This window comes from Nematolebias whitei, chromosome 23 (assembly GCF_014905685.2).
Source record: "Nematolebias whitei isolate Nwh7 chromosome 23, NemWhi1, whole genome shotgun sequence".
Classification (NCBI taxonomy): domain Eukaryota; kingdom Metazoa; phylum Chordata; class Actinopteri; order Cyprinodontiformes; family Rivulidae; genus Nematolebias; species Nematolebias whitei.
Window position 1 is genome coordinate 2,416,915 of NC_056520.1, and position 25,612 is coordinate 2,442,526.

The 25,612-nt window shown below is 44.9% G+C and overlaps 1 protein-coding gene across 1 annotated transcript; it reads left to right on the plus strand.

Annotated features, from left to right (window-relative positions):
- Positions 1-2,778: 2,778 nt before the first annotated feature.
- On the plus strand, positions 2,779-17,757 carry LOC119429008 (ATP-dependent RNA helicase DDX3X). The gene is made up of 20 exons (XM_037696726.1): positions 2,779-2,844; positions 2,985-3,024; positions 3,389-3,436; positions 3,558-3,617; positions 7,106-7,291; positions 7,435-7,537; positions 7,626-7,739; positions 8,022-8,121; positions 8,209-8,344; positions 8,666-8,763; positions 9,820-9,918; positions 10,003-10,163; positions 10,535-10,679; positions 10,756-10,900; positions 11,337-11,387; positions 14,796-14,977; positions 15,064-15,181; positions 15,508-15,661; positions 16,445-16,569; positions 16,656-17,757. Exons 1-20 carry the CDS (start codon positions 2,779-2,781, stop codon positions 16,733-16,735), a joined length of 2,211 nt encoding a protein of 736 aa, XP_037552654.1. The 3' UTR covers positions 16,736-17,757.
- The last annotated feature ends 7,855 nt before the right edge of the window (positions 17,758-25,612 follow it).

Sequence of the window (25,612 nt, forward strand, 5' to 3'; positions counted from 1 at the left end):
TGTTACAACGGTTGTTGTATTTGTTACAACGGTTGTTGTATTTGTTAAAACGGTTGTTGTATTTGTTGCAACGGTTGTTGTATTTGTTACAACTGTTGTATTTGTTGCAACGGTTGTTGTATTTGTTGCAACGGTTGTTGTACTTGTTGCAACGGTTGTTGTATTTGTTACAACTGTTGTATTTGTTGCAACGGTTGTTGTATTTGTTACAACGGTTGTTGTATTTGTTGCAACGGTTGTTGTATTTGTTGCAACGGTTGTTGTATTTGTTGCAACGGTTGTTGTATTTGTTGCAACTGTTGTCATGTTTATTACAACGGTCGTTAGAGCAGAAAACCTTTGGACTGCATCCGCCTGTTTCACTTCTCTGTTGGGGGGTTCCTCTGAAAACCTCCACTGTGAGTCCTGGACTCAGAAACCTTCAGTTTCAGAGAGGATGAGGATGTTGTCTGTAAATGAACAAACGTTTCACGACGTGTAAACGGGGCCTCAGACTGGCTGCCCTGTCTGTCAATCAAGAGACAAATTTCATAGATGATGATTGGCTGACGTTTAGTTTTTTTAATGCCATGTCATCTTCCCAGAATACCTTTTGGATTGACCGGTAGATGGATGGATGTATTGGGCACCCCGGTCTAAAACATGCAGGGTAGTGGCCCTCCAGGGCCAGGACTGGACACCCCTGGTCGAGATTATACGCCAATTCTCTGACTACAATACAGACCCTTTTCAAAAATCTAGAACATCATGGAAAAGTAGTTCAACTTTCATAATTCCATTCAAACAGTTAATCTTTAATAGACGATAGATTCAGGGCCCACTATTTAAACTATTTAAAATATTTATTTGTTTATTTTTACATAATTTGAGCTTCCAGCTCATGAAACCCACAAAAACAGGATTTCAGAAAATTAGAATACTGTGAAGACATCAGTCCACACTGCTCAGTTGAAAAGAAGAAATAAATTAGGATCACAACAAGTCAATTAAAATATGGTTCTTTCAAAACCATATGTCAATCTTCAGTAACTTGGTTGTGAATCTCTTTGTCTTAATCTCTGCCTCGATGTGACATTGAGACAATCAGCCTGTGCATTGACTGGGAGTTATGGAAGCCCAGATTTCCTTGATGCTGTCAGATCTTCTTTGTTGTTGCTCTGGTGCTCCTCATGTTCCTCTTGAGAAGACCCATAGATTCTCATTGGGGTTTAGGTCCAACCAGTTGGCTGGCCAGTCAAGCACTGTGGCATCAAACCAGGTTCTGGTGCTTCTGGCAGCATGGACAGGGACCAGGTCCTGCTGGAAGATGAACTCTGCATCTCCATACAGATCCTCAGCAGAAGGAATCATGAAGTCCTCTAAAACATTCTGGTAGACTGTTGCTGTGACCTTAGATTGAAGAAAGCAGAGTTTACCAACACCTGCACCGGACACTGCACCCAGATCAAGACTGACTGTGGATGTTTCACACTGGACCTCAACCAGTATGGGTTCTGTTCCTCACCCTTCTTCATCCAAACCCTTGGACCTTGACTTCTGAATGAAAGACACTTTACTTTCATCAGAAAAGAGGATCAAGGAACCCAACAGTTGTAGTCCATCTCCTGGATGTGTCTGAATGTGGTGGTTTTTGAAGCTGTGACTCCGCCTCATTCCACTCTTTCTGGATCTCTGACAGATTCTTGATCTTCTCTGTTCAATGATCCACTGAAGCTCATGGTCATCTCTGTTGCTGGTGCATCTTCTCCTGCCACATGTTGTCCTTCCACTAGACTTTCCATTGATGTGCTTGGACACAGCGCTCTGTGAACAGCCAGCCTCCGTAGCTATGAACGTTTGTGGCGTACCCATCCTATGGAGGACACCAATGATGGTCTTCTGACCAGTTATGTCTGCAGTCTTCTCCATATTGAACCGAACTGAAGCAGTTTAATGACACCTGGGGGAACCTGTGCAGGTGCTTTGAGTTTAGTAGATGATTCGTGTCACACTCAGTTTGAAACATTCATGTCCTGCAACATTTGGGCTGATGTCTCCACAATATTCTAATTTTTTTTAAATCCTGTTTTCGTGGGTTTCATGAGCTGGAAGCTCAAATTATGTAAAAATAAACAAATATTTGAAATAGTTTAAATTGTGGGCCCTGAATCTATCGTCTATTAAAGATTAACTTTTTGAATGGAATTATGGAAGTTAAACAACTTTTCCATGATGTTCTAATTTTTTGGAATCGTCCATCCCTACGTGGCGCCATGATGGCCGTAACTAAAGACGCCACCTGCCAAGATGGCGGCAGCTTTTTGTTGGATTAAAATATCCTCTAGTCATCTTACTTACTTTAAAGAAGCCACACGCGTTCATTCATCCAACCTTTGTTTACACAGGTTGGTCTCATTGAGCCTCGAGGACTCGTTTACAAGAGAGACCTCGAGAAGATTTTTAACCGGTTTTACTTGCAAGGGCAGACTTTCACAGAGCAGCGTGCAACGCTTGTTTTTATAACCTTATCAGCTCCCACAGCTCCCAGGCAGACGGTGATGACCTCGACCTCACAGCTGCACATGCAGGATCAAATCACTCGGCTGTCTGAGAGAGAAAAGAACTCCAACACATGGTTCATGGGCAGTTAACGTTCCCAGCCATAGCAGTTAAAACCATAAACCTTGACCAAAGACGATCTCCTCTCTTTGTTAGCGTTCGGCTGCGCTCGACTGCTCAGTGTTTTTCTCGTTATGGGCGAAACGTTCGTTTCCATGGATCAGACTCTGAATATCCAACATGGCGGCGCCCAGAAATGGATTTCATGGCTCCAGTGTGTACCACAGGCGGAGATGGGGAAACGTCGTACGTCAGAGGAAGCGAAAGTTAAAGTTTTTAACGAATGGACGTGTCCTGGTTTATTAGAAGTACACAGGAGTTTAAACCTGATTTGTGATACGAGTTCGGCTGCGTGATGAACCTGACGTGTCCTTTTGTTTGTCCAGCTCGCTGTCCTAGACCTGAGTGCTCCAGATGGACAAGGAGGTACTGACAGTAAGCAGTAAACACGTTTACCATGAGATTCACTTGTGTTCTAAACGAGCTCCAGCCTGAAGGCCGCCTTCTGCCTCCAAGGTTTAAATCCTGGATAATAATCCTGATGCATGCTCAGTAATCCTGGATTATTGAGCATGCATCAGGATACCTTGTGTTTATACTTTTATTTAGTCACTTTTATTGGTCAAACAGCATTGTGTGTTGCCTTTCACCGACATTTAGATGAATAGTGTATTTATTTTACATCACTGCTCAGTTTTAGATACAAAACACACATGAACAAACAATGTTTCTTATACGTGTAAATTATTACACGTGCGCTGTAAATGATGTTGGACTCTTTCTGTCGCAGGTCGATACGTTCCTCCACATTTACGGAACAAAGACGTGTCCAAGAACGGTGAGTTAACGGTGGAACATGGCCGTCGCACCAGACGTGTGTTTTTAAAAAACAAGTTGAAACCGTGGACGCACTTTTCTTTGTCGCCACCGACGTCCAATACGAACGTTTTCTCTTCCAGTGGGAAACGCCTTCGCCGCCGGACGCCAGGCGGCGTACGCCATCGCGCCGGCAGCTAACTGTGAGTTGAGCGCGTTCGTTCGTTTTCATCTCGCAGAACGTTCCTCCTGCCACTCTTTTGAAATGCAGTAGTCCCTCGCTGCTTCGCGATTCGTTCATCACGAACTCGCTCTGTCGCGGTTTTTCAAAGTAAGAGTGGACATGACGCACAATTGGCTGATTGATGGAAGAGCTGCACGATCGGCATGGATCGTTTTAAATTATTTAGCACCTTTGTGCAGCTTCCTCCTGCAGCCTGTTATATCTCCGCTCTGCAGCGGAGAAGTGGGCGTGGCCAAGAGCAGCAGGAGGCGGAGAGCTGAAATCATGACATGTTGTGCGTTTAATGTTTTTCATTCAACCTTTATTTATACGGGCTAGTCTCATTGAGCCACGAGGACTCATCTACAAGAGACTTGTTCCAGACAAAACATAAAAAGTACAGACAGGCCTGTCACGATAAACAATAAATCTATTCATCGCATGATGAATGAAAATTGTCTAACTCATTTTCATTAATCGGCTTTATCGTTTCTTCGTCTCTTTCTACTGAAAACAAAAGGCTCAACTCCGGTGCTCCTCATTGACTCCTCCCCTTCTCTTAAAATCTGTTTTAATCGTCCAAAATTGCGTTTTTGGATCGTTAAAAGCAGCTAAGCTACGAGCTAAGCTACGGGCTAAGCTATGAGCTAAGCTACGGGCTAAGCTAACAGGCCGACCTTGATTCACGGTTGAAACCCGTGTCTTCGTGTAAAAAGTTGTTTTTCTCTGCAAAAAGAAGCTGAGAACTTGTTTACTGATTTTTTTAAATTTAAAGCCGTGTGTGAAAAATGCTAAAAGTTCAAACCACACCGCGCTGCCATCCAGGGGTCAATAAAGTCCAGTCCAGTCAACTTTATTTAAAACAGAACCTGTTATCAAAGTGCTTAACAACATCAATGGAAGTAAAATTAATGAGAAAATAATACAATACACTTATAGTAATAACTGAAGATTTAATAAAAAGGCATTTAAAACATAGGATCACAGAACAAAAGACACTAAATCAATGTACACTGTGTGAAATGTCTGCGAGAACAGATGTTTAGAGATTTGAAGTGAGGAAGGGAGGTGGCCTGCCTCATGTTGGGGGGGCAGGTTGTTCCAGAGTTTGGGGGCCATGACTGAAATAATAAAGGTACTACACACAAACATTTCTTTTTAAATTTGACAATAATTTCTAATTATTGTCAAATTTCAAACAATATTATCGTTTATCGCAATAATTTCTGAGACAATTAATCGCCCAGTAAAGTTTATCGTGACAGGCCTAAGTACAGACAACAATACCAGTAAACAATGACGACAATACCAGTAAACAATGACAACAATAACAGTAAACAATGACAACAATAACAGTAAACAATGACAACAATACCAGTAAACAATGACAACAATAAACTACAGTAAAAATAAGAGTAGTGTATAAAACAATAAATCAGGGTGCCCTAAAACTATGGAGAGCCATTTCATTCAAAATTAAATGAATAAATAAATAGTATTTAAAAAATATTAATAAATATTCCATTAAATAAATAAACGTTCCCATGAAATAAAACATTTAAATAGAAATGTTTAGTTTTTTTTCCCAAGATTTATTTTTTATGTGTTTCAAGATTTATGTATTTATTTAATAATGGAGTTTCATTATTATGATTTTCTTAAGCTACTTTACATATTTCAGGGGCTTTTATGATTTAACCCAGTTTTTCATTTTAGTTCATGTTCTTATATTCAAATGAGGGGGCGGGGTTTTCTCTGTGGGGCGGGTCTTGTCAGGATTAGCGGATGAATCGTCTTCGCAGAAACTGACGTCCGATCTCTGTTGAGCAGTCACAGCAAAGTTCCCCCGGGGTTCTGCTTGGTCCGGCTTCAAATCACGACTCGAACAACGTTCAGATCAAAGCTCGGGGCTCTCGAGCTTTGATCTGAACGTGGAGTGAGATTTTGAGCCGCTAGATGACGTCATCGCCTGATTTGTATATTTGGTCACGTTGATCAGGCTGTAGGAGAGAGTAGGGTCAACGTTGGTAAAACAAAGAATGATTTCAAAAAACATGTTTAGATCGATGAGTGAACTTTATGAAGTAATTTCATAACTTTAGCTCTGCCTGAACCCACACTACCTGACATACACGGTCGGGGTGAGGAGAAGTGGGAGGGGCTTACGGCACGCCGAGGACATGTAGTCGCCAAAGTCTCCAGTAACAGAAAAAGTCTCTAGATCCGTGGTTTTTCTGGAAAACAGTAGCCAAGTTGTCAACACTGCAGCCATGTCCGCTGTCGCGCTCCAGCCCGTGCGGAAACATTGTGCTGCACGTTGGTTCCTCTTCAGAAAAGGGCCTGCACGTGTGTTTTAGCGAGAAATGCAAAGTGCGCCGTGTGCACGTCATGAAATGTGTGCGTCTCATGGTCCGTGCGTGAGACTTGTGGGAAAATTCTATTTAAATGTTTTATTTCATGGGAACATTTGTGTATTTAATGGAATATTTACTACTAATAATAAAAGAACACTATTTAATTTAGAAAGAAATGTCTCTCCATATAAATCAGGATGAAAAAACAAGAACATATTTAGAGCATGTCGACTTTAGAAACATTGTTTAGAATATTGCAATAGTGTGGGAAGAGTTTAAAACACTTTTATATACTGAATATATAAAAAATATACTACTTACTACTTGTACTACTATTCCTATTTTGTGGGGCTTCAGGATACAGATCTCCCCACGATAAATGAGGGACTACTGTATATTAAATTTGTCGGCCATGTTTTTCTCATTGAAAATGAATGGAGCTCTCTAGAAACAGTTTGAGCTGTTTACAGCCGATACCTGCTCATTTCAGCTTTTCTTCTGCTTCCTTCAGCTACTTTTAGCCCTTTCCCTGTTTTGCTTGTGAAAATTTCCATTTTTTATGCTACTTTCTATTTAAATTATTATTATAGTTATTATTTTGCTCTTTTCAGATTTCAGCTTTTTCGGCTACTTTTCAGTTGATTTCAGCTTTGTGCTCTTCAGCTACTTTCTACTCATTTCACATAGTTTTTGATCATTTTAGCTGTTCTGTTTTTAGCTTCTTACACATTTTAGCATTTTGTGCTCCTTTTGGCTTTTTTCTGTGCTTTCGTCACGCTTTTTTTTTTAGCTCTTTTGAGCTCTTTTTATCTAAATTAAAGTTCTTTTTGGTACTTTTAGCTTTTTCTGCTAGTTTCAGCTTTAGTTTCACAGGGTCAAAGGTCATGGGTCAGCTGTTTTCAATTATTTTTTTCAGCTTTTAGCTCATTTCAGCTTTATTCTGATCCTTTCGGCTGTTCGGGTTAATTTGGCATCAACAGTGGCGAGAAGCGTCCACGCTGAAAAAAACATTTAGTTGTTTTAAAGATTCAGTTTTCAGACTTTAAATAAATGTTTTATCGGTTTAAACTCATCACAGCTGATGTTGATTCCTTAAATCTTTTTTTTTTTACAGACGGTTGGGATGCGGGCCGCAACAACTTCGTCAACGGTTACCACGACAACCGCTTGGCCGGCAACACCTTCAACCGCGGTCCGCCTCGCATGGAGCGGGGCCGTGGGGGCGTCGGCGGAGGTGGTTACCGTGGCAACAGGGGCGGCGCCTTCAACCCCATCAACCCAGCACAGCCCCTTGGCTTCGGTGAGTGCGACAGCAAAGGACGGCGTTCAGTCGGTCCACTAAGAGCAAGTTAGCTGCGTGGCTAACTTCCTGTGAACAAGCCTCGGTTAGCGTTCATGCCGCTTGTGAAACTGTACTCACTTCTGCATCGTCTGTCCCGTTAGACACGGGCGGCTGGAACGCCGCCAAGGACGCCTACAGCAGCTTCGGCAACAACCGAGGGAAGTCGGCCTTCTTCAGCAGCAGAGACAACGCCAACAGAGGACGGTAAGAGCCGGAGCAGCTTCGGTCCAGCTGTGTGAACGATGCCGTCGCCTCGTCGTGATTCTGCTTCTTCACGCGCGCTGCTCTTCAGGTTCGACCACGGCGGGTTCGCTGGCACCGGCGGGGGAAACAGCCGCTGGGTGGAGGAATCCAGGGACGACGGAGACTGGTCCAAACCGCTGCCGCGCAACGAACGCCTTGAACAGTGAGTCCGAACGCCCCACAACTTTGGCTGGGCTAAGACAACTGCGCGTTTGTAAGTTGGCTTGTGTTTAAAACCGTTCAGAGAAGTAGCTGTGCTGTGGTAAATGTTCAGGTGTTCATTTTTAAATTTTCTTTCATCCCTGAGGTCCGTCCAGTCTACTGATGAGCTACTTCCTGATGGGTTTAGCTACTAAAACAAATGTGCTAGAATCAAACCAATGTACGTGGAGCTGTTGTGAGGTAACTTACTGTTGTAACTCGGGCTCGTCTGCTGTGTCTTCAGCGAGCTGTTCTCCGGCAGCAACACCGGGATCAACTTTGAGAAATACGACGACATTCCTGTCGAAGCTACGGGACAGAACTCTCCTCACCACATCGAGAGCGTAAGCTGTTCGTCTTGAGTTTACGATCCCCATCCTGCACTTCCTGTTTTATCGTTTTATAAAACGGTGTTCCTTCTGATGAAACAGTTCCAAGACGTGGACATGGGAGAGATTATCATGGGCAACATCGCTCTGAGTCGCTACACCCGACCAACCCCGGTCCAGAAATACGCCATTCCTATCGTGAAGTCCAAGAGGGACCTCATGGCCTGCGCCCAGACCGGTACGATCAGAATCAGAATAAGCCAGCAAGAACATTTATGAACACATTACGTATGCATTTGATGGCAAGACGGTGAGATTTGTCCATGAAGCACTTCCAGATAGACCATAGTCCTGATAAGATGTTGGTGTCAGCCGGTGCAGTTCTGATAAGCCTGTACAGAAGTTCTCGAGTCAAGACACTTTTTATATTAAATATATCCGTGTTGTTTAATTTCAGCAAGTCTGAAAATCAAATGTTAGCGTTAGCCTCGACTAGTCCGCAGTGTCTGCTTAGGACACAATGCATCATGGTCCGCCACTGATGAGTTTGTGTCTTCAGGCTCCGGAAAGACAGCGGCCTTCCTACTTCCGATCCTCAGCCAGATCTACACCGACGGACCAGGAGAAGCTCTCAACGCGACCAAAGCCTCTGGACAGGTGGGAGAATGTGGTTTTACTACATGGCGTCCATTTATTGACCCAGGAAAGTCCCTCTGAGATCACAGATCCCTCTTCAAGGGACGCCCGAAGGCAGCCTAACACAAGAAGAACGTGCAAAAACTGAAATCTTGCCTCGAAGCAACGTTGCTAACCACTGAGCCATCGTGCTGCCGAACATCGGTCACTACAGCAGAGAAAACACAAACTGAGATGAAGACTCGGAGTTTGACCAATGGGTTTAAACGGCTACAGAACGCTCGGAGCAAGTCCCACTTTATCTAAAGGGCAGTAAATGCGTTTGATTGACGTTCGTAAATTATTTGTCTGCCTCAGAGTCCAGGAGTTTCCCGCCTGGTGTAACCGTACGGCCATGGATGGATTCATGAAGGCAGCAGCCGTTCAAACCCCTAAAAAGAACGAAGCGTTTGTGTTTTGGTGTCAAGTTTTACCAAAGTTCTTAACATTCTATTTTCTATAATGTTGTTTTTTATAATGTTATAACATTATCCGTTCGCAGAGGACCTGACTAACCGGCTGCACAGTCATAAGATAAAGATTGAATGAATAAGCTGAGAATCTACGTAACTCCCTGTTTGAGATGGTTTAGCCCCCAGTTTCAGACTCCAGTGTATCCCCTACCATTATCCAAGGAGGGTGCCCTGTCATCAGGACCAAGCACCCTGCCTACCGACCCCCCACCCCCACCCCATCAGTAACTGCCAGCACTGACGTAGCGGCATGCAATACACACGCGCTAGCCTAGCTAAGTTGCTACACACGGAGCATTCTGCTTCTCTTCTCTGTCCACCCCCCTCGGGTCGACAACTGCCAGCACTCACCCCTTTCCCTCATCCATCGACGAAAATCCTTGACGATATGAGCACGCCCTGCCAAGTTGAGCTGGGGAAACACTGGACCTTGTGTAAGTCCAAAGAGTGACCCCCGGCTTAAAATATACACGAAGCTCACATTTTGGTTGTTTTCATGTCCAGCCAGCTGAACCTCAGCCCGCTAAAGAAGTGACCGAAACCTGATGTTGTGGTTCTGTTTCAGGAGAACGGGAAGTACGGGCGCCGTAAGCAGTACCCCATCGCCCTGGTTCTGGCTCCGACCAGAGAACTGGCTCTGCAGATCTACGACGAAGCCAGGAAGGTAGAAACTAAAGCGCCCCTTTCAGTTTGATCACCGACGGCGATCAGGGGTTCCCACGGTTCATCGTTCTCGTTTCCCCGCTAGTTTTCGTACCGCTCCAGAGTGCGTCCCTGCGTCGTATACGGAGGCGCCGACATCGGGCAGCAGATCAGAGACCTGGAGAGGGGCTGCCACCTGCTGGTGGCCACGCCCGGAAGACTGGTGGACATGATGGAGAGAGGCAAGATCGGACTGGACTACTGCAAGTAAGACACGAGCTCCAAGTACCAGTTAGTTACTAAATAGTTGGAGTATTTAGATATTTTAACCTCGTCTCTTTTCATTAGTTTTAGTCTTTTCAATTCGCCCGTCGAAGGCGGGACGTATTGCCGTATAGGTTGTCCATACATAAAGTTTCTCTTATCCCGCCCATAACTTCTGATCTGCTCAAGATGATTTAACGGAACTCACAACACATTTGTACCACCAGTAACCAGTAGTTCACGTATCCTTTCGTCGCCACAACTCCAAGGTCAAGGTCCTGATTCAAGGTCAAAGGTTGTACAGGGTCCAGGCCGTTGCTGTATAGAACAGTTTGTCTAACGTACCGTGTGCGGCGCTCTTCGTTTCCCTTTAGGTACCTGGTCCTGGATGAGGCAGATCGCATGTTGGACATGGGCTTCGAACCGCAGATCAGACGCATCGTGGAGCAGGACACCATGCCTCACAAAGGCATCAGGCAGACCTTGATGTTCAGCGCTACGTTCCCTAAAGAGATCCAGGTGTGTTTTAGTGACCCGGTTCAGTCACCAAGTCCCGCTCGTCTGGTTGATTTTCACGGTTTGCACTTTTTTCCAGATCTTGGCGAGGGATTTCCTGGAGGATTACATCTTCCTGGCCGTAGGCAGGGTGGGCTCCACCTCCGAGAACATCACTCAGAAAGTGGTTTGGGTCGAAGAGAGCGACAAGAGGTCTTTCCTCCTGGACCTGCTGAGCGCCACAGGTGAGACGATCTCCACGACAATCGTTTCGGTCTGCGTGAGGTGAAGTATCTACGAAAACCAGCTGACACTGAACGTTAAAAACAGGATTCAAATTGGGATAGCGCACCGTAACCTCACATAAACCGTGTTGTCGTTTTGCTGTCGTCACTGTTCTCCTCACATCTCACGTCATTACATTACTACGTGTCATGCTTAGCATAACTTATTGTACGTCAGCGCCACGTTGACGTGCGCAGTCGATGTCGCGCAGTGAAAGGGGTTTAAAATTAAAGCCGTCTCCCTAAACGTTCCATCGTTTACTCCTTCAGTTATTTTATTTAAAGAGGAAGGTTTTAATATGTCTAACCCGTGTTCAGGAGAAAATAAGTCTTATTTTGAATTTAGTGCAAAGTATTATAGATAGATATAAAAACTTTGATGTGGTTTCATCCCAAGTTATCCCCAACGAGGTACAGGACAGTACTGGAGACAACCTAGAGAAACCCGGTAAGATCCACAATAAAGACACTTAATTTCTTTCATTTCATATTTTGGATAAGTTTGCTTGACTTCAGTATAAAGTCCATTTAGGCTGCGTGTTCCATCCCACCGGTCAGGTTCTGCTTAGCGTGCCTGTCCTTTATAAAGTGCCATCTTCGTGTGATGTTTCTGTGTTCGACCCCTTGATGGAGAGAGTCTGGTCCCGTTGCACTCTAGTCAACGTAAACGTGGGATAACGCAGGACAACCGGGTGGGGTGGTGGTGGGAGCACAGTGACCAAAGTCTGACCATCAGTGGCTCTAAATGTTCCTGCATGAAACCTCTGCTGCAGATGCTGTTTATTTTTTATTCTTCTGTTACTTTCACCATCTGCACTGCATTCTTTTTCCCTCATAGAGGTCATTGTCTGAACGCCGACAGGCTTACGGTGGTACCTCACTGGGCTGTGACAGCTGGAGGCCAGTCGGCGAACAGAACGTCTCGTACGTTTCGCGGAGCATCTCGGCTTCACCGCAGGCAGACAGATTTTCACTCTGAATAGGCACGGGAGTCGTCACGGGTGTCTTCAACCCTTCACAAGACGCTAACGAGGTTGAGTCAGGTCCTCTGGACGAATTCTTCTTTGTTGAGATGTTGTGTCTTTTATCCAAAAGACTTCTTCAGTCAGACGGAAGTCTTAAGACTTCAAGAAGTATTTTATTACTTCTACAGACTGTAGAAGTCTTTTAAGACTTGTTCAAGAAGTCTTATTACTTCTTCAGTCAAACTGTAGAAGTTCTTCTACGTTCTTCTACAGTCTGTAGAAGTAATAAAAGACTTCTTGAAGTCTTAAAAAACTTCTTGAAGTCTTAAGACTTCTACAGTCAGACTGTAGAAGACTTAAGACTTCAAGAAGTATTTATTACTTCTACAGTCTGTAGAAGTCTTTTAAGACTTCTTGAAGAAGTCTTAAAAGACTTCTACAGTCAGACTGTAGAAGTCTTAATACTTCAAGAAGTATTTTATTACTTCTACAGACTGTAGAAGTAATAAAATACTTCTTGAAGAAGTCTTAAAAGTCATTTACAGTCTGACTGAATAAGTAATAAAAGACTTCTTGAACAAGTCTTAAAAGACTTCTTGAACAAGTCTTAAAAGACTTCTACAGTCAGACTGTAGAAGTCTTAAGACTTCAAGAAGTCTTAAAAGTCATTTACAGTCTGACTGAAGAAGTAATAAAAGACTTCTGGAACAAGTCTTAAAAGACTTCTACAGTCTGACTGTAGAAGTCTTTTAAGACTTGTTCAAGAAGTCTTTTATTACTACTCCAGTCAAACTGAAGAAGTCTTTTGGATGAGAACTTCTTCAGTTAGACTGAAGAAATCTTTTGGATAATAAACGCAACATTTCAACAAAGAAGAATCCGCCCAGAGGCTCTGAATCAACCTTGTAAGATTTTTCTACCTGGATTATCCAGCATGCATCAGGACCTTCACCAGGCCCTGACAGAAATCTTGTTAGGTCTGGTCGATACATCGGCAGATTAAATCGTAAATCTGGGGATTATTGCAAGAGTTTGGCAGGATGTGGGCGGTGAAATAATGTGCACGGCTTTAACTACAGCAGTTCAGATCTTTGGTTGAGGATACTCAGACAGGGTTCCCAAGAGACTCGGGGAAATCAAGGACAACATGGAAAAGGACCTTCATATTTTCCAGACAGTGAATTTAGTGATTTTGAACACTGCTCTGCTGGTTTAAACGATTCTTTGAGATTTCAACGTGTATAAATGCTAGTATTCTAGTACTGAGTCCATGCTGCTACAGAGTACATGTACATGTATCCTGAATGATAGGCTACAGTGAATTTTTACAATCTGATGTTATACAGTATAATTAAATCTTAGGAATGACTGATGTTGGCTACAGTCTACTCGAGCTCTGAGCGTTTCGTGTGACTAAAGGATCTCCTGGAATTTCAGGGAAAACTTCATGAAACGCCGGGAACCCTGTCAGAATTCAACGAGTCTTTAAAGTTTGTGTATTCCTTCTCAATAGTGATTGAAGTTTGAGTCGCCGACTGGTCTCTGAGAGCCCCGTGAGATACTTCCTGTAGTCTCGCTGAACAAACCTGCATGTCTCACACACACAATACAGTCCAGTCTAATGGACGCACCTACAAAAAGTAAATTTATTGTCACCGTTTTATTTAAGTTCTATTAAACGTACGGGAGGGTTTTTAGCTTGAGTGCCAAAATGTCTCAGCCATTTTTAGGGAGTTGGTAAGGGCTGTGAGAACTCAAAAAACATTTTATTTAAGATGTCTGATTAAGAAACGATGAGTCGCTTCTGGTTCCTGTACACCTCAGTGTTTTTCTATCACAAGCTCGGCACATCGCCACTGGTCCGTGGTGGTACCAGGAAACACGAATCTGGGTCATGAAGGTTTACACCTACAGTTCAAGTGTCTCTCTGGGCTTTAATTGTCTCCCGTTAATGAGCGAAGAGGAGGAACTGGCATCGCCCTCGTCCGTCCGCTTGATAACTTGAAACAAATTGAAGTACCGACGTTCATTTTGGTGCGTGGATTCATCTACTCGTAAGGAAGGTTCCTTTCAAAAATTGGGTTGACGCGTCTAAATCCATGGGGGAGTGGTGGTGCAGAGGTTAGAGAAGGTGGGCGTGTGATCTGAAGGTCGCCGGTTTGACTCCCCGGATCAAAAACATCAAACTGTGGGTGGGATAGGTGAAGCACCCACACCTGCCTCCACCCTCATTTGCCCCACTCTGGGCCCTTGAGCAAGGCTCTTAACCCCCACCATCTGCTCCCCCGAGCACCCTAGATGTCGGCTCTCTGCTCCACACAGAGGGCTGTGGTAGCTCAGTGGTTGCGTCAGGACATAAAAACAATCGCCAAGTCTTCGGGCAAGTTAGCTCGCTGTGGTGACCCCTGACGAAGGGAGCAGCCGGAAAAAAAAAAACCCAAAAAGCTCCAAAATCCAAGATGGCTGCTGCCAAATATGTGTGCAGACCGACCCTTTCTAGATTTCATTTGGCTAAAAAGTATAGATTCCTCAAATGTTTGTTGTGGTCCTTGGGGGGTGTCTTGGTTCAGCTTGTTCAGTTCTTAAAGACGTGGGTCAATAAGTCGTGTAAACTTTTCGCTAGCTAGCCACAGACACGTGCACATGACCTCCTTTAAGGTTAAAGATTGGTCTTGCTGCTAATCTGAAACCAGTTAAGTGTCTTTGCAGTCGGCAGCAGTTCATGTTGCGTACGGCCCTGATGGTCCCCGACACCGCTAGCATTAGGACTGAATGAGCTGAACACTGACGGTTAGGTCCAAGTGGTATGAAGTGGCAACAGGGATCTTAAGAACATTTAATCCTGATTTTTCAGAATGAACTGCAAGTTTCTCATCTCTCTCTTTCACCAGGGAAGGACTCTCTGACCCTGGTTTTCGTGGAAACCAAGAAAGGCGCTGACGCTTTGGAGGACTTCCTGTACCGAGAGGGCTACGCCTGCACCAGCATCCATGGAGACCGTTCCCAGAGAGACCGAGAGGAGGCCCTGAGCCAGTTCAGATCAGGAAAATGCCCCATCCTAGTCGCTACAGCGGTCAGTAAAATAAAAAGTCCAATGAGGATGAATTCTGGGCCAAACGTGCCGCAGTAGTTCGTGACGTCTGTGCTCGTCGTTGTCAGGTCGCGGCACGTGGTTTGGACATCTCCAACGTGAAACACGTCATCAACTTCGACCTGCCCAGCGACATCGAGGAGTATGTCCATCGTATTGGACGTACGGGACGAGTTGGGAACCTGGGTACGTGTTTCTCTGTAAAGCCGCAGGTTTTATTTTTTACTTTTATACGCTCGTCGAAAGGCGGACGTTTTCTGGTCTAGTGTTCGTCCGAACTTAAACGTCTTGTCCTGCTCTTCTGCTCAAGATAGTTCAATGAAACTGTGTACACATATACGTCGTCACTAGCCAGAGAGTAGCATACACTTTTCATCACCCCAGATTCAAGGTCACAGATCAAGGTCAAAGAGATCCTTCTTGTCTGGACTGTTGCTATAGACGGGCACCTAGTGCTCCTGATGCGGTGCCCTTGTTTGACACCTGGTTTCTTTTGAACGTGTTCGCTGCAGGGCTGGCAACGTCGTTCTTCAACGATAAAAACGGGAACATCACTAAAGATCTGCTGGACATCCTGGTTGAAGCGAAACAGGAAGTTCCCTCGTGGCTGGAGAGCCTGGCGTACGAACACCAGCACAAGAGCAGCAGCAGAGGACGCTCCAAGAGGTGCACACATCCGCCGCCGTCTCACTTTGAAAACATCAACTAGGGATGCACGATATTGGATTTTTGGCCAATACGTTCCTTTGTCAGAACGTTTCCCTCTTATTGAGACTTATTTGCTACAAAAACTGTGCAACAGCTGTAAGAGCTGGCGACATATATCCAGTAACAGCACAGCACTTTAACTTCTATTAAATGAAAAGTGTTAAATGTTATTTATTAGCGTTAGTCACCTGCGATGCTGTCTCACCTGTGGAGGCTTGTTGCAGGTTCCTATAGCTGCAGTGAGGATCCTCTGCACTCCTGTGCATGAAGGACAGACTTTTTAACTTCAAAGTTTTTATCCATTGTTCCGTAAGACTAATCACGCTAACGGGGCTAACACGACGTCCAAGTGTCTGAGGTAAAACTCACCCAACAAGTCGTGCTATCGGCTGTTAGCTTCTCAACGGCGTCGGAAACGACGGCTTGTAACTCGAGTAACGTTGCGTCGGAAAAATATCTCCGACTGGGGACGATGCAGCGAGACTCAACGTCCATAAATCTTCGGAATCCGACGTCCTCGCCAACGCAAAATAAAACTTCCACACCGCCGTGAGTTTTCCTCTCCGCTGTGATCAGATGAGGTAGGTGCACGTGACGTCGTCACGTTGTGCCGCAGCCGCAAACGGCGTCTTTTATATCGGCGAGTTCTTATTGATGGAACGGGCGATGATGTCGCGCGCCCCTAACACGAACCGTTTTGTTAACGTTAGCCACTTTACTCTCTCTTGGTTTTGGAACAAGGTTCTCCGGTGGTTTTGGAGCACGCGATTACCGTCAGACCGCCGCCGGAGGAAACGCAGGAGGGTTCGGGGGTCGCGGCGGACGCAACCAGACGGGACACGGAGGAAACCGTGGCTTCGGAGGAGGTGAGGACGAGATGTTTGCGCCTGGCTGCTTCCGATCCGCGTGCAGCCGAGAGCTTCTGCTTCACCAAGGTTTTCTGTCTCCTCAGGTGGTTTCGGCAACTTTTACACAAGCGACGGCTACGGTGGCAACTACTCGCACTCTCAAGTTGACTGGTGGGGCAACTAGGTGTCTCCGTTCATCTTTCTTCCCCCTCCTGTCATCCCTACCATCTGTCCATCGTCCCCTGGAACCCACGTGCATGTTATTAAACTATTTATACTCATTTCTATGTCCCTCCTGTCCAACTGCTCACGCCTTTTTATTAGCTTTAGACTTTCCTCGTGCTTTCCTCCTCCTTCACGTTTCTTTATCTCATCTTAGGCCACTTTTACGGAGGGGGGGCTCTTTAATTTCACCTGGTTACGTCCCAGCGTCCAGCTAGAAGCAGGTCCTTTCCACGTTTTCCCAGGAAAAAACAAAAAAATCAAGGTTTGCTCGAAGCCCGTCAAGTAGAGCGTGTTCAGATTCCTGTTAAAAGAGCCCCCCCCCTTCATTGAACATGTGTTTTGTCTGATCGATCCACACGCAGCCGACCTCCCCGTGTAACGCCACATCTGTGTATCCACGCACGGCCATCTTGTAAATGAACGGCCAGGAACTTTTCTAAAAACTGACGTCGAAGCAGAAATTCAAGCGTTGGAACTCGCCGACGTCTCCTTTTTATTTATTTGATCGATTACACGACGGAGGGCCATCTGTTGTTTTCACCCTTTTTAAACGGTTTAAGTTTCTGACGGAGAAAACACACGAGGGGCTGGACGGAGCGACCCCGCCTGTGGAGCTAACGAGCCGTTGAAGGACTTCACCTTTCATTACGAAGTCGTTTCTGTACTGTGCCTTTAAGAATCTGAACTTTGTCACTTGTTTTTTTTTTATATCACTATAATGCATAGCTGGCTACAAGTACAGGCCATGGGGTACCAAACGATGTATATTTGAAGTCATTTGTGGGTTTTGAACTTGTTTTTCTTTGATCCCATTTTGAAGGAAACAAACTAGGATTGAGCTAAATCAAACCTTGGCAAAATCAAAAACTTAAAAAAAAAATACTGATGAGGAAACTAAGCGACTCCTCATTCCTACGAGTTAAAATTCATCAGACTAGATGAGCGAGTTCCTTGAAGCATGAAACCACTGCAAACGCACATGGGCAACGATTAACGGTTAAACCGTGGGAAATCTTTTGGAAATGTTGTTTTGTGCTTTGGGGAAACGGTTCAGCTCGTCTGACCTACAGCTCCGTTTCTGAGCTCGCGGTTCGGTTTCTCGAAGCTCTGTTGCTCTAAGTGACAAAAGAAAACCGGTGTAGCAGCGACCGTGTTCCTTCGTTTCAGCTTTTTTTACGTTACATTTCTCCCTTTTGATTCTTAGTTTCTTTAAGCCAAATATTAAAGTGTATTTTTAATGTACAGGTTTTAAACGCGACGCGTCTGCTGCTGTAGAAGTCTTAGTGCCACATTGCTCACTGGAAACCCGACTTGCTTCCACCTCGAGCGTTGTCGAAACGTGTTCGTCAAAACATTTTAAGGAGACTTAAAAAAAAAAGTGTTTTATGCTCACTCTATCCTGGAGAGTTGGACAAAGAGCCTTTTCTAGAATAATCACTGGTTCCTGTTGAGGTCTGCGTGAAAAAGGTGAACAACGAGCCGGGCTCGCCACGGACGCGATGCCACGTGTTCAGAGCACATTTTAGCTACGCGCTGTGGCGTTCAAGCACAAACTGTTGGTTCAGTGGCGCCGGATTTTTCACAAACAAGACGCGAAAACGTTAAATGGTAAATGGAGCTTACTTCTATAGCGCCTTCCAGCCCCCTATGAGGGGCCCCAAGGCGCTTTACAGTACCAGCCATCCACCCATTCACACGCACATTCATACACCGGTGGCGGTAGGCTGCCATGCAAGGCGCCATCCAGTCCCACCGGGAGCAACTCGGGGTTAAGTGTCTTGCCCAGGGACACAACGGCACATGGTGTGGGAAGTCGGGATTCGAACCTCCAACCTTCCGATCAGAGGTCGGCTGCCACTACCACTGCACCACGGCCGCCCCGTTAATGTGGTTCTTCGTTTTTCTGTTTGCAGACGACACCCTGACTTGTAACGAAGCCACGCGGTGAGGCGATTAAAAACACGCACGCTCTAATTTGCACGTTAACAGGGAAGCAGCTACTTCTCCTCAGCCTCATCCAGGTGGATCAAGCGTCGTTGGGATTAATAAACGATAATTTTCATCGTCGAATGAAAAAGGAGCTGCTAAACTGTGCTGGTGGAAAAGTGGCATAACGGAGCCGGTGGCAGCAACAGGCCCCGGTTGGTCCAGTTCGGCTCAGATCTGTGCCAGGGTCTCACCCCTGATTGAACTTGTGCTCTTTATCAGGATCAGTACGATTCCCCCGCTGCGCCACCGAGCAGCAGAGCTAAAAACAAAAAGGCTCTGTCGTTGGCCAGAGGAGAAAATGGCTCTTTTATCAGATTTAATGTAAATATTCAAATCTCTTCAAAGAAAAAAGCCGTTCTGTTAAAAGAGTAAAGTTTGATCGCTCGGCACGGACCAGGCGGCGTCCGGTTAGCTTTGTTCAGCGGGGAGTTTGAGTTTAATTTAAAGGAGTAGAAACGTCTCAAATGTCCCACTGAGTCCGACGGATGACAATAAAACATGCAAAGTGTTGATGTTTTTTGGTCAAGTAGGTAAAATCGCAAAAAGCTGATTGACACAACGGGCTTTAGCACTAACCGTTTTCTTTTCTCGAGTCGTCTTTTCTGTTGGATCCCGTTCCCTCGAGTGCGTTCTGCGAGGAGGTTAAGGAACGTTGCGTTTCGGCAGTTTTTTTTATTTTTTAATTGTAGAAGCACATGAACAGATCTATTGAGAATTCACGGGTTTTTTTAAGCTACGAGGCTAGGCTAACGGCGGTTACAGGATCAAACGTCGCGCTCCACCCTGTCTCAGTCGTTGCTTCGTACACGTTTATAAACCGATTACAGAAAACGAGTTTTTCCACAAATACAAGCTTCAGCGGTCGGAGAAATGGGTTTCGTAACGTAGATGATCAGCCTCAAATGACCCGAGGGCGGTGGGACTGTCGTTTCATTTCCTGCGGCAATGGTGGAGAGCCTCCATCTTGGATTTCCTTAAAGAACAGTTAACCAGCAGGAAGATAAAAACGGTAAAAGGACGAAGTTGCAAATGACAATCAGTTATGAAGGATAGCGCTTAGTTTAAAGTTTAATTAACAGTGAGGCGAAACGCTGTTTTAAAATCGTGTAGGAACGGCTATCAAACCTGCGTCTTCCAGATCTGAGAATTTGACCGACGACGCGCTGAAACGGTCCTCGGAGCTGCGCGCCGTCGTTTGTTAGAAGTCACGTCTACTTGTCGGTGCGCCTCCGCCCGCATCGTTAGCGTTCGTTACTTGAATCGACAGCCGCTGCTCGAGCCAGTTTGTGTTTTAGAATAGTTAGCTTGCGAAAATACTCTTTAAAGTACATTTATTTGTAAATCTGATGAAAGTCGAAGGCGTTGCCGTGCCTTCACATAACCACTAGGGGGCAGTGAAGGAACGAGCGCACCGTTGTCCGTTTGTGTTTATAAGTTTCAAATTCAAAGGTTTTACGTTTGTAGGTCACTACTTTCAAACAGAAGTCAAATATGCAAACTAGTTTGGCATTTTTAATTTTTTTAAATGTAATTAACAATTATCCCAAGTTAGAACAGAACGCAAGTGAAACTCGAATCACTTCCCTCTCCTTTAAATAAAAAAAAAAAACTTTATTAAGCATCAAATTTCTACCAAAAGTGAAATAAAGTTTAGTTGTGACTTTATTTGGCTTTGTGCTCACGATGCATTCGTTTTAGCAAAGCAGATATTTGTTAGCACGGTCCGTTTGTTAGCATGCTAGCATGCTACGTATCAGCGTGCTAATAAGTTAACTAACGGATGGGTCTGAAGCCGTTTAGTTTAAAAAAAAATAGTGCCTTGTGATGACAGAACTGCTAATTCTTCAAAGATCGACGCGTCCGTTGGTCGGAGAGGTGGAAAATCCAAACTTTTAGTGACGAAGCGTTGAAAAGCCGACGGATCGCGTGGACGTAGGTTTGAACCTCTAATGTGAATATGACAGATGTGACTACCTCACTGTAAGATCGTAAAAGTATAGAAAGGTCAACCTCTGCAAACATTATTGCCCAAAGTTTATGTTTAAAGAAAGTTAAAATGTAAAAATTTTTTTTTTTTTTATACCTTGTTTATAAAATGTATTGGTTGTAGTTTTTTGTCGAGCCGTCAAAATGTCTGGAAGCACTAGATCAATGTCCCCCCGCCGCCGTCTCAGTGTTGGGACCCGGTTTCCAGGAGCTGCCTTGTTGCACTTTTGTAACCAGAGTCTGCTCGCTGGTGTTGTGGGCTTTAAGCCCCGCCTACTCCCACGGTTCTGTTCCCAGTACTCTCTCCGGCCTCGACTCTAGGGTTCCTGTACCGCGTCCAGCGTCTCCTCGCACTTCGAAGCGTCAAGCAAGCAGGAAGGATCACAGAAAAATAAATGTTTAAAACGTTCGGTCTACAGATCTGCGGCACGGTTTTAACTGCTCAACAGAAGTTCCCGGTGCTCCTCGTGTTTTAATTTATTTTTATTTTGTGCCATTTTTAATTGTTTTTCCACATTAGTCTCTTTGTCCTGCGGGTGGTGACTCGATGTGCCAGGGCCATCTTTATAAAATGATAAACGTGACCACCGTTACTTGGAAAAGTTGATCCAAGCCGTTGCCTTCGCCTGCTCGTTTAGAAATGCTAACAGCTAACGTCGTTACCAGCGCTTTTCGTTGGGACCCTTGTTGGCGTTTACCTATGCAGAATCCTTAGATCTGTTGTATTTCCACTCTGAGAGTGTCTGTAATATAAATCTAGCTCGGTTCGTTCCTCTGACGAAAACTCAGCCCTCGTTTTCCCCCGACCCAGCACTTTAATTTTGATTGTTGTTTTTTTAAACCTGTCGATGCCTTACATTTAGCGGCGATGCCCAGCCCAGGTGGAACGGATAGCTACGTTTGTTGCCGATTCTGAAAGACGTCGAAAGAACTGTTCTCTACGTGGAGAACCGTTCACGGTGCTACGCTCCCATTGCTGCGGCCCGCGGGCCTCTCTGTTTTAAGACTTTAAATCCCAACAAAGTTTAAACGTAAAGTAGATGAACATTCGTTATGTAGCACACGTCCTTCACGCCGCCGAGAGGTTCTGCTGACTGGAGGTCAGCCGCGGGTCCGAAAGACGTTACAGCGTACTGTGGTTGTGCGTTCGGAAACGGTTCTAGGTACAAAATTATCGTTTTTATTTTAATTATTTTGATTTTTGGGACCAGGTGGAGTTCTCGTTACCAGCAACTGTAGGGTTTAGCTGTTTGCGCTCGGGAGTTCCCGAGTCTATTTTCGCTGCTAGTTTGTGTGATTTTTATCGAGCATTTTTGGGGAAATATTTATTTTTATAAGCCTAATTCAAAAAGTTGATATTTTACAAAGTGACTTGACCAAAAGACAGTAAAACAAAAACACTGGCACTTGAATGTTGAATGTCATTGGTGTGAGTGAAAAATAAATAATTTCTATTTTCCTGGGGTAGTGTGAGCTTTTTAATGTTAAAGATGCAACGAGGGGGGGCGGGGCTTCACTTTTATTATGTCACTGTAGCAGTAGAGCTTCTACCGGTGCCAAAAACACCGGACTGGCAGAAAGAAGAAATAAAACAAAACTTCAAAAAGCGTTCAACATCACCAGATGATGTCACCCCCAACTTCAAGGTCAATAATCAAGGTCAAAGTTTAAAGGTCTTTGCTTATCTCGCCCGTTGCCGCAGATTGGTGTTTAATAGTTTGTTGACGAGCGTATAATGTACCGTATGCAGCGCTCATGTTGCCCAAAAGAAACCCACCGCGCTCTAAAGCCTGAGTAGAATGTGGGACCGTTAATCCGGATTAGGATTCTTAAATTGGCCGAGGAGTTTTGGGTTCCTCCTCAGGAGAACTTGATCAGAGTTTTAGATTTTAAAGCAGTTCTGGACCTGAAAAGGTTCGTATACGACCGGTCTCTTGACCCGTCACGTCGAACCGAGCGGTGTCGGTTAATTTAACAACAAAGGCTGTTTCTGTCCTGACTGGAAAGACAAATCTGTCCTCTTGATAACGTCCCACTCCTGATATCAGGGAAAGCCAGAAATCTGAAAACGTGTTTGACCAAGCGCGAGTTCGACGTTGACGGGTCACAAACCTGAGACCGTTCAGTTTTTTCCAGAAATACAAAAGATTTCTTGGTCAACGATGGCGTCGTAGACCAGAAGACGCTCTGTTCACCTCTGGTGCTACATCTTGTGTTCGCTTGAAAAGATCAATGCGTTCGGTGCATCGAGCGAAGGAGAAGCTGCCACGGTGACATAAGAAGCCGAACGCCCCACGCCTTTCCTTAAAAGTCGACATTTATGATCCACAAACCTGTTCGGGCGACAAATTCTGTCGCCAATGATAAGTTACAATCGTCCGCTGATAGCAATTTATAATTGGCCAACGAATTTGAAATAAAATCACCAAATATGCCAAGGTTTGGATAAAAAAATGTTACGATCAAAGAGCATTTTATTAGATCCCCCCCCCCCCCCCCCCCCCCCCCGAGTCAGTTTTCTATTTTCTTTTTGTCCAGACTTGACGCTCCTCCTTGTTGACACCCTTGTTGTGAATGTCGGGCAAGTGGCCGTCTTTAACGTCTTCATGGCGCAGAATTAACCGTGGTTCTTATTGCTGTTGTTGTGATCTGCACATTTTCAGGCCGAGGCGCGTTCACGCCGTCACGGGGTGCTTCTGGCCGAAACGAACCGCACAAACACGACCGCTTCGTTAGTCTTTGTAAGGGCGGCGGTCTAAAATATAAAGCGTGGAAACCGAAGAACGGCCAGAGCCCTGGACGTGACGCCGCACCAGCCTGCTAGTTAGCATTTGCTTTATGTATTAGTTAGCAGTCGTGCACGACGAGCACTGCACGGAAGAAGAGAATTCAAATAAAAACTGTGCAACTATTCTGATTTACCACAATTAAAGGTTTGGATTTGCAGATGTGAGACGTCTTTTGATTGGTTCCTTCCATGTTTTGTCTGATTCCGTAGCACAGAGGACGTTCCTCACAAAACAACTTCCCTACGCACGTGGAAAGAATTCCTCAAATAAGAGTTTATTATTTTTATTAGTTTAAACTTGCTGAGGCTCGAACGGAAGCAGCAAGTTTTCACAATAAAATACTACGATCAACCACTGTGGGAGAGGCGGGGGACACCTGAACAGGTCTCCAGTCCATCACAGGGACACAAAAAGACACGAGACAAACAACCATTCTCTCTCTCTCTCTCACCTAGAGACATTTTATAGTTGCCAGTCAGTCTAACGTGCATGTTTTTGGTCTGTGGGAGGAAACGAGTACCTGGAGAAAACCCATGGATGCACAGAGAGAACATGCAGGCTCCACCCAGAAAGCCCCCATGGCGGGATTTGATCTGGCAACCTTCCCGCTGAGAGTCAACAACTCTACAGAGCCACCGCTGCCTACCTTAAGAACACCACACACAGAACACCATGGACTTTGTGGACAAGGTGAGGGATGTCATCATGGAGACTGATGAAACAATGGTCTCTTTTGATGTCACATCACTCTTTACGTGCATTCCTGTTGATGATGCAGTAGAGGTGGTCAGTTTAAAATTAAAATCAGACACCACTCTGAGCAGCAGGACCACACTTTCCACAGAACAACTGTGTCAACTCTTGAAACTGTGCCTGCAGTCAACCTACTTCACATATGGGGAGCAATATTATAGGCAGAAACATGGGTGTGCTATGGGGTCTCCAGTTTCTCCTATTGTTGCCAACCTGTACATGGAGGAGGTAGAAAAGAGAGCCTTGACGTCCTTTTCAGGGACACCACCAAGTCTTTGGTTCAGGTATGTTGACGACACCTGGGCTAAAATTAAATCTCAGGAAGTCCAACATTTTACTGACCACATCAACTCTGTGGATAAATACATCAAGTTCACACGAGAAGATGTAAAAAATGGTAAGTTGGCTTTCTTGGACTGTGAGGTCTCAGTCTCTGATAGAGGACATTTGCAAACTGAGGTGTACCACAAACCCACCCACACAGACCAGTATTTGCAGTTTGACTCCCATCACCCTTTGGAGCACAAGTTAGGAGTCATCAGGACTCTGTACCACAGAGCAGACAGCATCCCCACTAGCTCAGGAGCCAGGCAGAAGGAGAAATCCCACACAAGACAGGCTCTAGAGCAATGTGGATATCCTAACTGGGCCTTCCTGAAAGCAGAGAAGAAACCCAAACAGGACTCCAGTCAGCAGCATTTTAGCATGAAGCTTAAATGTTGACCACTGAAGAACGTCCGCCTGGACCTCACATCCAGTTCGTAACTAACGTTACTTAAAAATAACCCTTTGTCAGTTTAACCAATTTGTGAATAAATAAATGACATTAACATGAGCATAACATCTCTGTCAGTTACAACAGCCATTCTTTTGATCAATGTGCTCTTCAAATGGTGGCGATACAGAATCACGGACAGCTGAAAGGACCATAGCAACATAGGCACACACCTCTACTCTCTTAATTCTACAAATATAAGGTTTTGGTCAAACCAAGCAGCAAAATGTGAACAAATTTTTGCCTTTTCTTCATTGTCCAGAACACACGTTGACCATGTGCAGAGCACCTTCAGTGTAAGCGCAGCTAACTCAAATTTATAAGTGGAAAGTTGAGGAAAACATCTTCAAAGAGAACAAAAAAATTTAGTTTGTAGCATTTTCAAGAGCAGCTTTGACCAAATCTTAATCAGGCTGGACTTCGAGCGATGCAACCGAAAAAACCTAGCAGTGAACGCTCTCTTTTGTTATTGGTTCATATAATCATGAATTCAGTAAGTCATCAACAACCAGGTCTGTCACGATAACAAATTTTGTTGGGGGAT